Here is a 13,029-nt window from a genome sequence, read left to right on the forward strand (position 1 = left end):
GAAATGCATAAACATGTCTAATGAGCTCATTAAATTTTCTTCTTTCTAATTCATCTGTGTGCCCTAAAGAGGAAAGATGGATTGATTTTTTAAAATTTTTGGATTTGTCAGTTTACATATATATCTTTGGCAACTTTTGTTAAAAGTTTATTCTAGAACATTTATACTTAAAAAGAAGATATTTGTGCTTCCTTCGTACCTGGTGATGAGTGATGATACATTTGTAAAGTCCAATTTACTTTTCTAGAATATAGAGTTTTTAATAGTGTAGTGGCCGTGATCTCAGTAAAAATGACTTTTAAAAGATAGTTTTATATTATCTTAATTTACATAAAGAAAGCAGCAGCTTTTTAGCAGTTATTAATTGCTTTTGTGAATTTTAGTATTAAAACCCAACACGTTTCTAAACCACCCATCCACCGTAGCCCGTTCCTTCAGAGGAGGGGGTAGGAGGGTTATGAAAGAATAGTAGAATACCTAGAAAAAGGAGTAGGAAGCAGCACAGAGTCACCTGAGGACAAGGCATGCCAAGCTAACGTGATTTCTTTGTGTTAGTGGATTCTGGTTTTTGTAAATTAGAAGAATGCTACAGCATGTGTTCATTTGAGGAGGTTTTCAGTGGAATTTCGCAGAATATACTTAGTGGTAAGATGAAGGATTATATAAAGTTGAGTTTTCAGTAGTTGAAATATTTTACCCAGATGAGATTAAAGAAAATGGTTCTATCATACTGGAGCACTGGTTATGAAATATTTTTTTGACTTTACTCATATTTGTAACATTCAGTTAACACCTGTTGCTTTATTTAGTGATGGGAGGAAGGCATTTGTTTATTGGAAAAGCCCTTTAAACCCAGAGATCCTAATATAATCTCCTCTGTCTTTGAGAATCATTTAACATAGTTCTCTTGTGATAGGTTCACAGTCTTCACTATGTCCTATCAAAATCAGAATTTTAGTCAGTGACTTAAATCCCAACACAGAAAGCATGCCTGTCGTTTTTTTTCGTGATGAAATTGAAATTGAAATGACAGTTTTGATCAGGAAGTCTAATCAGAATAAGTAGATGGATTTTAAAAGCAGTAAATATAAACTGTTGTGCTTAGATTAAAAAAGCATTGCAAATAAATAGAGAGCTAGTTTAATAGTCTACTTATTGTAGACTTAGAGTTTTTAGTTGAATAGCTCAGTTTGAGATGAATCTGTGGTTTCCCGTAAAAACAACAAAAACTGATTGCTTAGTGCCATCTGAGAATGAAAAAAGTTATGTTGCTGAATTCAAGAGAGGCAATAATCTTAAGTAGACATCATGTAGAGTATTATTATTTTTAATAGAGCAAATTTTAAAAATCCGATATATTGAAAAAGGATCTATGAGTAAAGTTTCTGTCTCCTAACATGCTGAGGGGAGTTTTTAAATAGGGTAAAGAGCCAAGCTTAAAAAAACATTTAAGCCACAGTATATTTTTAGGACCCTATTTCCAGTAATTTTTTTCTTTTAAAATTGTAGGAAATAGAATGAATGAAGGATTATCAGAAAGAATATAACTGCAGAGATTTTCTTCAGTGAAAAATTATAATTTTAGTAGTTTCAGTAGCACTCTGCCCATTGTAATCATGAATTTCATACTCTTTCAACATTCTCTGTAAATAATTTAACTATGACCCTTCCACACCATCACACTAAATCATCAAGAACTTGTGTATGTGAGTGTCTTGCCATGACATCCCTGGAGAAGGTAAGAATAGCTGGGCAAACAATAGAATTAATAATGCTATGGGAGTACTAGTCTAAATGTAATTCGGATTAATCCTTACAAAGAATGGAAGGTATATTTATTAATAACCTAAGGAAATTGGTTAAATTTAAAGCATGTTTATAAAAGAAGGAGTGTAATCATTAATGTAAAAATTCTTTACTTTTTTGGTGTGTGTGTGTAGATATTTGTTCAGTCCAATCAAGGTGAAGAAGAAACAACAAGAATTTCATATTTTACTTTTATTGGGACTCCAGTCCAGGCAACAAATATGAATGACTTCAAACGAGTAAGTTTGTTTAAGTGATAGCTAGGAGAAATAAAAATAACAATTATAAAGAAATAATTTTAAAGCTATCAAAATCATACGTCATGAAATTTTATAAGATTAAACAGAATAGTAGGTTCTTCTAATCACATTTTTAGATTTCTTACTAAACGAAATCTCTAATAAAAATAAGTCCTACCGATATAGTGTCTATTAGTGAATGGCATCCAAATAAGATAGGTAGAAATTATTGTTTGGTTATAGAAAGTAGTTAAGAATAATGAAAAATAGTAGTAGTAAGTTGAATCATTATTAATGAATTTTTAAGAACTTTGCTTGCTTATATTAAGATTTTGATTATCATTGTTTCTGATGAAAGCATATTTAAAATGACAATTTTAATCAAAAGGAATGGACTCAGTTTTGCCACACTGAGGTGCTTTCAGACCGTGTCTTCGTGCTGAAAGAGCACATTTCAGCAAATAACTATTCAGTGAACAGGCATATATGTATGTCTTCAGTGAATTTTTTTGTTTTTGAGGACCTAGTCCTAAAGTTTGTGAAAGAATTTATGTTACCTGGCACCTTTAGGAAAGAGAACATTTTTTCATTCTTGGAACTACTTCTAATTGGTAACAGTTCATTTAGGATGACTCTTAAAATATACAACCACAGATCATAGATGTACTACCAAGAACTTTATCAGTACAGAACCCAGTTGCTGTACACAGACTAAATGTGCAGCAGCACCAGAGATGTAGGTTTTACTGTGTTTCTGATGGCTGCATCTGGTGGGCAGTCTAGAACTTGGGGTGATTATAAGAGAGGAAGAGTTTCCCTAGCACTGCCAATACCTGGAGGAAGATGCACCTGGCTTAAAACTTAGAGCCCTGTTTGGGGAATTGGAGCCATGGAACACCCTGAAAACATATTCTTTTTGATGGCACTGCAGATCTAATTTTAATCCAATAACAAAAATTCATAAAATTTCATAATGGTGGATGAGCTTATAAAATTGTATGCTGTTTTTGCAAAATTGACAACCTTGACAATAGATAATGTCATTTTCCAACTGCTAATTTCTGTCTCACAGCATAGTTAACTTTTGGGAGGTTAAGGAACAGTTATATTTACTTAGATCTGTCACGTCAAATGTTTGACATGCACATAATGACAGGTCAGAAGAAGCAGAGATTAATAAACATCTACGTTTTTATGATATGAAATACGTTGCACTGGGAAACTGTGAGCAAGAGTCATTTTGGCCGCCTGTTTTGCTACTTTGCTTGTTTGAATTAAATGCCATTGGATTTGGCTTTAACCGTGCCTTGCATAGTTTCTTTTTAGCTCAGTTCTTTCCTAAGATCTATTCTAAATCCTATTATTTCCTCATATCATTAATTTGGCTCTGGTTTCCTGCTTCTCACCTCAGCTTATGCTACTTGATTTCCATTTTTCCTTTAAGTAACCCCTAATCTATCTTGTCCATCTGCTTACCAGCCTGCCATTCAGTTATAGTTTTTCTAATGTGCATTAATAATTGTCCATCTCAGGATGTCTCCACCTCTTTGTTGTTAACATCCCCCCTCACATCCCTTCTGGCCTATTTTCTCTCTTTTTTGACTATCAAACTACCTTTTTTGGACTGTCTTCAGGATAGCAAAAGTATTTTTCATTTCTTGTTTGAGAGTATTTGTGTTTGTTTTAAAATGCTATATGTTTAGGTACTTTTTTACCTTATTGAAAATTACTGCAGAACAGTAGTTCTCAAAACTTTTTGGTCCCAGGACCCCTTCACAGTATTAAAGATTATTGAGGACCAATATTTATCTAATATTTACCATTTTAGAAGTTAAAACTGAGAAATTTAAAAAATATTTATTTACAAATAAGATCATTGTTAACAAGTAATATTTTAAAATATATATATTTCAAAACAAAAACTAATTTTGAGAGAAGAGCATTGTCTTTACACTTTGACAAATTTGTTTATAGTCTAGCTTAATCGAATCCTCATTCTCATATCTGCTTCTGCATTCAGTCACTTTTGCTATCGTAAGTCATGTAGCCTCTGGAAGACTTCATTGTACATTTGTGAGACAATGAGAGTTAGTTAAAGAGGCACATAACAATTTAGCATTATTATGAAAATAGTTTTGACCTTGAAGACTCCATGAAAGGGTCTCAGTGATGCCCAGCCTGGACCACACTGAGAACTGCTGTGAAAGTAATGTAATGCTATAATGGACTCCCTTCTTGGTGTTCTGGACTTCTTAATCCATTGCTTTTAATGTTTGATAAATTTTAATTGGTTGAATGATTTTCTTATATATATTAATATTACATTTTCTTTCAGTAGTTTCCGAATGAGTTTTGTTCTTGTGTCATTCATTGAACTCTAGGGTTATTCCTCAAGAGTAAGCTGATATTTCAGTTTTCTTCATGTGCTAAGTCAACAACTTCAGTGTAGGAAAACTGCAATTAAAAAGCTAGCTTATGTTTAACTGAAATTGGCCTTGTGTAGAGTCACTTATTAAAAACTGTCAGTGAGCTTGGTGTTTCTAGTAAAGGAAATAAATGGTACATGGTGTGGTACTTGTTGTCCCTGTGGTACTATGCTAGGTATAGTCATGATCTCTGCCAATGACGAGTTTATATTGTTAAAGGGTAATGCGCAAACATTTGGAATGCTAATCAAAATTAATCAAAGCTTAGTTCAAGGCTCTCTTCCTCTACAGAGTATTCTCATCCTTTCCCAACAAGGTGATATTTCCTTCTTCCCAAGAATGGCTGGGAAAATATCAGAATGTTTTGTGGAGGAAAAGGGCCTAGAACTAAGCTGTGGGAGTAGAAATGGATAGAGGAAAAGATAGCAGTGGGCACTCTAGGTAGAACGGAAAACAGGAACCTTGGACATGGAAGTGGGAAGGTGCAGGTCCTTCATTCGAGGATAGGTCAAGTATGGCACGTCTTTCCTTTATTCAGTCAGTCTGAATTTTAAAGGAATTGCAATAGTAATTGGAATTTAAAATTTCAGTATAGATTGGGCATGTATTTTATCAGCACAGAGAGGAAAGTTCTGATACCTCTGTATAGTGAAGAGAACTGTGTAAAATGATTTTAATGAATGATAAAATAGAATTATGTAGCATTTTCAGTTTACATTTTTATGTTGCATGAGTTGTTTCTAGATAATTTTAGTTTTCAGAATGTCATTGATCTTCTTATGTCACTAAGATGACAGAAGCTAAGGTAATGCTGGTGAATCTTGGATGTGGCTAGAAATCTTAGACCACCTTGCATGCTGTTACAGCTTTAGAAGGTTATACTTTTCAGATTTTGGAGACTAGAACATACCTTCCACTGGTCTGTTTTTGGCTCATAAGAAGCATTATGCCCAGATTATAATATATACTTAGGCTTTCTGTTGTAAATGGATTCTTTGTGTTGCAGCATGAAAAAAGCTTGCCATTTTACTTGGAAGTAGATGTTTTCTTTGCTAAAATATGCTCTTTACATGGATTGCTTTATTTGAATACAAAAATAATATAAGTATACAACACTGAGCAAAAATGAAGGGGCTTCTGCTTCTTAGGGAATGAGGTGCATTTGAAAGCCAGAGCAGATTTTCTATGACTGTAATAAAAATAGACTTTTCTTAACTGGCCATTCACCATATCAGCTATTTTTGTAACATTTTTGTCTGTTTATTTTTCAGCTTTTTTAATCCAACTCAAATGAACTAAAACCAGAAGATTTTTAAAAATGAAGTAATATAAAGATTGACCTTATCTCACTCCACTCCCTTCCTTGCTTCTCTGCTCATCTAGCACCTGTCTGCTCTCACCCTTCTCATGTTCTCACCATTGCTGGGGCAAGATTTCTACAGCTTCTATCATCTGGATCAGCCTTCTTGTTACCTAAATTTCCTCAACTGTGTCTTCTTCAGATCTCATTCTAGTCATGTTTCTCAGTTGGCCTTTTATTTGTTTTGGTTTTTGTTCTGGGCTTGCAACTAGGTGCTTTAATTTCATTGCCATACCAGGTTGTTCACCCAACTTTTTGTTACTTTTTAAAATTTACTTTCTCCTGTCTCATATTTAATTTTGTACAACATTTTGAGAAATAATTTTGCAGTAAAACTTACATTATTGTAAATGTTTTTAGATTTAACTAGTTGGATGTTTTAAACTGATCTGAAGTTTAAATTTTATTTTTTAGGAACTATAGAATCATTTTGGAAATCAAATATGAGCAGTTTCATCAAGTTCTTTTATATCAGTACTAGTGTAATATATTGATTAGGCTGAATTTGAGAGACGTGAGTTTTCTTTTTTCATTGGAACTGTAGCCCCAAAATCTTTTTGCTGATTAATTGTGGGCATGTCCTGTGCTTTGCCAACGCAAGTGAGTTCAAGGCCAGTTGAAAGACTTATGGACTGAATGTTAGGCTGGGTTAAAATATTAACATAGAAGATCAATGGACTCTTTACTGAATAAATATTTTTGACATCTAATTTTGATGTACCAAAATTTTTGTTTGTCTGAGGTGTAATATAAAGACATAAAAATGAATAAAAGAGGTTTACTTTTGGGGTGAGAAACTCCAGATTGGAATGCTGAATTTCTTCTTTTTTACAGAGAATACACATTGGCAAGTTGAGAGTTACCAACCTGTGAAACAGTATGCAGATTCATGTCTTCTACTGTATCACATCTGCTAAAATTTAAATTTTTAATATTAGTTGTTTTTGTTTTCTTTTGCTTAATCTAATAGCTCTGTGGTTTGTGTGTTCCCAAGGGATATAATGATCAATAATGCTTTCAGTGTTTATCTGCTTAAATTCATTTGCGGTACAGATAGTGCCACCTCCCCTTCTTTCTCAGGAAAGCTCCCCCCCAGCTCTTAAAATCTAAATTTCTTAACTCTCATCCATGTACTCTTTTATGAGACTATCTTTTGTATCGTTTTGGCTTCTTGGGCTTTTTAACACATGGTTTCCTTGCATTAGAGAGGAGTTATTTTAAAATAATAAAAGTGATTTTCCTCAAGATGGGGAAAACAGCATTTCTAGCATCACGTGATTAGGAATTCAGTGGAAAGGGTTTTTATAATCTTTTCCCATGAATGACATTGACCCAGCCATGTTCTATTTTAGACCAGAGTTGTACTGAAGACCTTTGTGAGTTTTGTTTGATTCAGATACTACCGTTGGGACCAGAATCAATTTAAAATATGAAAATTACATTTACAGACATACATAGAAATTTTTTTGTATACAAATATATGTTCAATAGCTTACAAGTAGATTTCCTTAGAGGAATTTCTGCCATGAGAATACATTATTATAAACTTTAGGTTTAAAGTAAATTGTTTGATTAGAATGTAGTTTTATTTTTATTTTTTTATTTTTTTATTTTTTTTTGCTTTACACGGGCCTCCCACTGTTGTGGCCTCTGCCGTTGCAGAGCACAGGCTCTGGACGTGCAGGCTCAGCAGCCATGGCTCACGGGCCCAACCACTCCGCGGCATGTGGGATCTTCCCAGACTGGGGCACGAACCCGCGTCCCCTGCATCGGCGGGCGGATTCTCAACCACTGCGCCACCACGAAAGCCCAGAATGTAGTTTTAGAGCCTTCCCACAGAGGATTTGTTTTCTAGAACTATTGGTAGAAACCAAATTTATTCTTTACATTTTTATTCTGCCACATTTATAGCAACTAGAACATTTTTTAAACCTTTCAGTAGAGAATTTTTCTAATCATTGCCTGAAACAAGGTTTATTCTTTTTCATTTCAGTAGTACATTGTAGCAATCAGGTTTTTTTAAAAATAGAAACTAGGTCAAATTAGTCATTTTAATCTATTTTCATTGCATGTCTACATATTGATAGAAAAGTCTAGAAACCTGTCATCTTGGGCATGAAGACATAAGTTTAGCATACTCTTTTAATTGTACATTATTTTGTGATCGGGATTTGATATCTCATTGCCTAAAAATAGTATGCCAAATATGTTTCACTCATGTAGCATCATCTTTTTATTAACTTCTCTAAACTGTCAACCTTGTTTTGAAAAATTGCATTACTTTTTCTTAAAACAGCGTGGGAAACCAAAAATAGCCTGCATGTGTTTTATTTTTAATTTATAGAGGCTGGGAAGGGAAGGAGGGTCAGTCACAGTGTGCTTCAACAATGAAGATATACTGCATGCCAAAAAATTGCAAAGATAAAAATTAATACCAGTTTTAAAAAATGATTACAATTTGTAATATTATTTTAAAAATAACTCATATTTCTAAATCAATAAGAAGTACATATAAAGTTATTTTTGTTCTTCCTAGGTAGTTGGCAAAAAAGGAGAAAGCCACTAAGGTACAAAAGACACTGGAAGACGATATTGCAATCAGATCTACAGCTCCTGGATAATTGCTTGATTCTCACCAGAGACTTTCAGTATTTCATTCATTGCCATTACCAGTAAATCATTGCTTTTGTTCAGATGGTATCACTAGTGTTTCTCTTGTAATCTTAATACATGCAGTTGTAAATAAAAGTAACTACTTTTGCCAAGCTTAATTTTTGTTGTTCTAAATAAGTATTTTCCCTTTCCATTTATTTGAAAATTAGCCATCTTCTGATTTTAGCAGAGACATAAGTGTCTGGTAGCATACTGATCAAAAGACAGTTTCTCTCTTTAGAGGAGCAGAACTCTTTTAGGGAATTAAGGAGTGTATGTGTGCTCATGTGCACACACACAGGAAGTGATTTTGATAAGTGGACTTGGAACAGCTAACCATGTTCCAATGAGTAACTAACTCATATGTTTGTTAAACAGCATTTGGGTATCTGGGCTATAGAAATTACTCAAATTATAAACTATCAGAATTAAATAAATTTAATGAGATTTAACTGTTCTCACCTAAAACTATTAGTTAATGGGACCACAGATTTTAAACCCTATTGGATAAACTTTTAAAATTTGAGTTATTTTCTTTACTAGTAGAGGTATGTTGAACTCTGACAATAGGGAAAAATACAGTACTATGAATTCATAAAGCAACAGGAATTGATCTCTTTTAATCACGTATTTAATATTTTAACTACCAGAAGATACAGTGTAAATATACAGAGAACATGGTTTAAGGTTGAAAATGAATTAGCCACATATATATGTTTAAAAGGTCTTTCACAAAAGGCTGGCAAGACAGCATCTGTTCCTTATTTTTTAAAGCTTAAACTGTAATCTAGAAAGTATTAATAAATTTAATTTTTAAATTTTTCTATTTTTAAAATTAAAATTTAATTTTTTAATTTCTCAGTATTTAAAAAAATTCAGTGTTTAAAAAGAGTACATAAGACTTAAAATTTTGATTCAGTTGATAATAAATTTGAGGACCTATTTGTCTAGGACTTTGGTCAAGATACTGATTTGCCTTTGAGTCACCAGTGTATTTATCCATGTTTCTGAAAAAAATTATGCACAAGTTTTTGTGGTAAAATAGTCACTTTCTGAAACCCCAGTGTCATTAAATGTTTAGTTTCTTTGTATGGAAGCACATTAGCTGGTCTGTGGTGATGTCTATTTCATGGTTATGTTGCCTTGGGTCAAGGGGAAGCAGAAGGGCAAGAAATAAAAGTTTATAACACTCCTTAATATAGACCATCTCAGATTAATCACGTCTGAAATTAAGAGTAAGATTAATATCAAAAGTTTTGTTTTACACTTTTGTACACTTAACCTTTTTGGGTAACTGTTGAAGTGCCTCATCTTAAGTATTGATGGACCTCATCCTATTTATACTTGACAATTTGAAAACCCAGTGAAAATAACTTCATATCTGTAAAGGACTGGGCATCAGATTTATACTGTTTATGTGACTTTCTATAACTCGGTTGCATTATACAAACATTTCATAATTATTCAAATTGTAAATAGTGAGAAATGAATGTTTATAGGTAACTGTAACATGTTCCACTATGGGAAGTTTTACAAATAAACATGCATAGTTGACATGATTTAAGTTACCAAGCTGAAATGCTGATGTTTTCTCCTAAAACTGTGTGTGTGTATATACACACACACATATATACATACTTATATGTAACACTGAATTTTCCAGATGAATAGGAAGAGCACTTAAAAAGTATAACCTTAGTTATTGTAATGGCAGCCATCCATTACATAGTGTTTTCTAGAAAACAGATATTAGGTTTATTGTTTGTTTTGTTAGACATAGCAAAAAACAGAACAAAACCACAAATACCCCACAAAACTTTTCTCTTGATTTTACCTCTATTTTACATCAGGATGCATTATCTGGTGTGAAACAATAATGAAATAGCTTATGCATAATAGAAACAAAAATACTTCAGTACAAAGTCTTTGTCAGCATAAGGCTGAGGGCAAAGAGTAGCATGCAGGCTACCATACTCTTATGCCCATGGAAGACATTTAGGGTCCATTTTGGTCAGGTTTCCCCCAATCTCGTTTTGTTGTAGGTAGCTACTTAATTTGCTGGAGTTGACATGTGAGTTGAAACCTGTCTGCTATTTTTGTCTCAAGGCCTGAGGATGTATACTACATTTCTTGCAGCATTTACAGGTGTGCTGTTACTGTACATTTGGGCTCAGTATTTTATTTATAGCTGCCATCAATACACTTGACATGGCGAGGGTGCTTTTTAACCTAAAACAGTTCAAATCTTCCTATCGTTCTCTTAATGTCTAAGATAAATCTTTAATTCTGTAATGAGAAGGAAGCATTGGAATTAAGTAGATTAGTAAACTTACACCCTCTCCTTTGTGAGTTTTAAAGAATGAAAGAAATTTAGGGGTTACCCATATTGCTTGTATTAATATTGATATAGTTTGGTAGATTACGTTTTGTGTAGGTGTATATCTCTTCTGAAATTGGTCATTTCTAACCTTAGATTTTTTTTAGAAAAGTAATTTAGAATAAGAAATCTATTCCCTGAACACTAAAGGAGAACTTTGAGGAATATCATGTTCACTTAGCTTTAACATCTCATTGGTTAGAGGTGATGTTCTGTATTTTAGAAAGTTTGTCAAACACGTTTTGTAATATACATATAGCATGTTTGTTAAGTAAGTGATTTTAAAATATTGAATATTTTATTCCTCAATATTTTATTCCTTCTGCCTAAGGCAGAATATTGATATAATTTTAAGCATATTTTCACATTGTTTTATTTTTATTATTTATTTTTAGATTTTTTCTTTCATTTTTAAAATTTTTATTGGAGTATAGTTGATTTACCATGTGTTTTAGGTGGCCAGCAAAGTGAATTAGTTACACATATACTTATATACACTCTGATTCATTTCACATATAGGCCATTACAGAGTATTGAGTTCCCTGTGCTATACAGTGGGTGCTTATTATCTGTTTTATATATAGTGTGTATATGTCAATCCCAATCTCCCAGTTTATCCCTCCCCCCTCTTACCACCAGTAACCATAAGTTTGTTTTCTATATTGTTTTATTTTTAGATTAATACTTTTTTTTTAATATGCCCTAACCTCTATGAGATTGAGTGGGCAGAGTGGAGATTTTACAGGCAAATAAAATGACTTTTCAACTTTGTAAAATTATTAATTGGAGAATGTAGCACTAAACTAGGCCCATAAGGTAACTTTAGAATTTGTATATTCTACTAAAATTGTACCCAGCTTAGAATAATATTAAAATCTTGCTATGTAACCCTAAATCTGCTTGGGTGTTTCTCCTTCCTCTGCACTTGCTATGCTTCTCCATGGGAAGAGGAAGTTTACTTAGGAATCCTGGTAAATTGAACAGGCCAGAATTAGTTGTGAAACATGATTTATTGTTTTATACTTGGACATACATTTAAGATATTGACACATGATACTCAGGAGCAGGATCTTTGAAGTTTGTATCTCTGCTTCTACTAGTAAGCTGTGTCATGTCAAGCGAGTAACATCCTTAGGAGCTTGAGTTTCCTCTTGAGTGAAAAACAGGAACATTACCTCTTAGGCTTCTTGTGAAGATGAACTGTGCTTTACTTTGGATCAAGGATAAAGAGTTGTCTTCTGTACCCTGCTCCCCCATCTCGCCTCCACAGCTTTGGGGCATCATTTTTTGCTAAGTATAGTGCAGTAGCCTCCTGATTGTCTCCTAGCCTCTGACCTGGCCTCTGTAATGTGTCCTCCACATGGCTGCTAGTTTGCCTTTTGAGGTCGTCCTGTGAGCCCTCCCTCTCCGTCCTTCTCTATCCCCCAAACCCCACCCATTTCCCCTTGTGTGGTGCACCTTACTAGCAGTTACCAGAATGTATTCTGATATCTAATACCTTCCTCTGACCTAACTTGTCCACCAGACAAATTCCTACTTATCTCCAAGGCTCAGTACAAGAAAAACTGATAGAAGTAACACTTAGTGATTGTATAAGCCTCCTCTGCTGCCACAGAAGCCTGGTACCCTGGTACATAGCAAACTGCATTGTAATTATCTGTAGTCTTATTTATAGGCTTATCAGCAGTAATGCCAGGACTTGTCCCTAGTACCAAACCAAAGTTACTTTGGTCTCTGTCACCAATAAACAAAGTATTGAACCAATTCTCAGGTTCCAAGAGCGGATGCTTGAGGTAAATCTGAGAGGTTGTAGGAATTTGCAGTTTAGCAGGGTAAGGAAGAGAGTTCAGCAGAGTAAAGAAAAAGTGCATGCTGTATACATAAGACTGAGAAATAAGATTTCTGTGGTGAGGGAGGAGATGAAGCTGGAAGAGCAAGTAGAAACCATAGTATGAAACTCTTCTTGCCTTGTGAAAGAGATCAGGGTATTCTTAGTTTATGGGAAGAGAAGGAAGCAGAGAGGAGTCCACAATGATGCAACAGTATTTCACTTTTATATGTAGAAATGTTGGTTCTTAGGAAAAGCAGCAAGTTGGGAGGGGAAGATGAATATAGTTTTGGATACAACATTGCCTTGAGCAATGTATCAGATGATTTTTTGGGCTTTAA

At 33.8% G+C, this 13,029-nt stretch overlaps 1 protein-coding gene across 4 annotated transcripts in view; it reads left to right on the plus strand.

The window, feature by feature from the left end:
* The window catches only part of TXNL1 (thioredoxin like 1), a 35,351-nt gene extending 25,671 nt beyond the window's left edge, over positions 1-9,680 (plus strand). Inside the window, exons 7-10 of one of the 4 annotated variants that reach the window (XR_010837062.1) lie at positions 1,941-2,045; positions 3,202-3,269; positions 5,743-6,708; positions 8,368-8,602. Coding sequence is in view for 2 of the 4 variants with exons in the window: in XM_059039439.2 (XP_058895422.1) it covers positions 1,941-2,045; positions 6,666-6,704 (144 nt within the window). In the remaining 2 variants the exon portion in view is untranslated. Of the gene's footprint in view, positions 1-1,940; positions 2,046-3,201; positions 3,270-5,742; positions 6,709-8,367 lie in introns of all 4 variants that reach the window. The other 3 variants (XR_010837063.1, XM_059039439.2, XM_059039441.2) reach the window with 3 other exon arrangements.
* Positions 9,681-13,029: the final 3,349 nt, after the last annotated feature.

Source organism: Kogia breviceps, chromosome 15 (assembly GCF_026419965.1).
Source record: "Kogia breviceps isolate mKogBre1 chromosome 15, mKogBre1 haplotype 1, whole genome shotgun sequence".
Lineage (NCBI taxonomy): Eukaryota > Metazoa > Chordata > Mammalia > Artiodactyla > Physeteridae > Kogia > Kogia breviceps.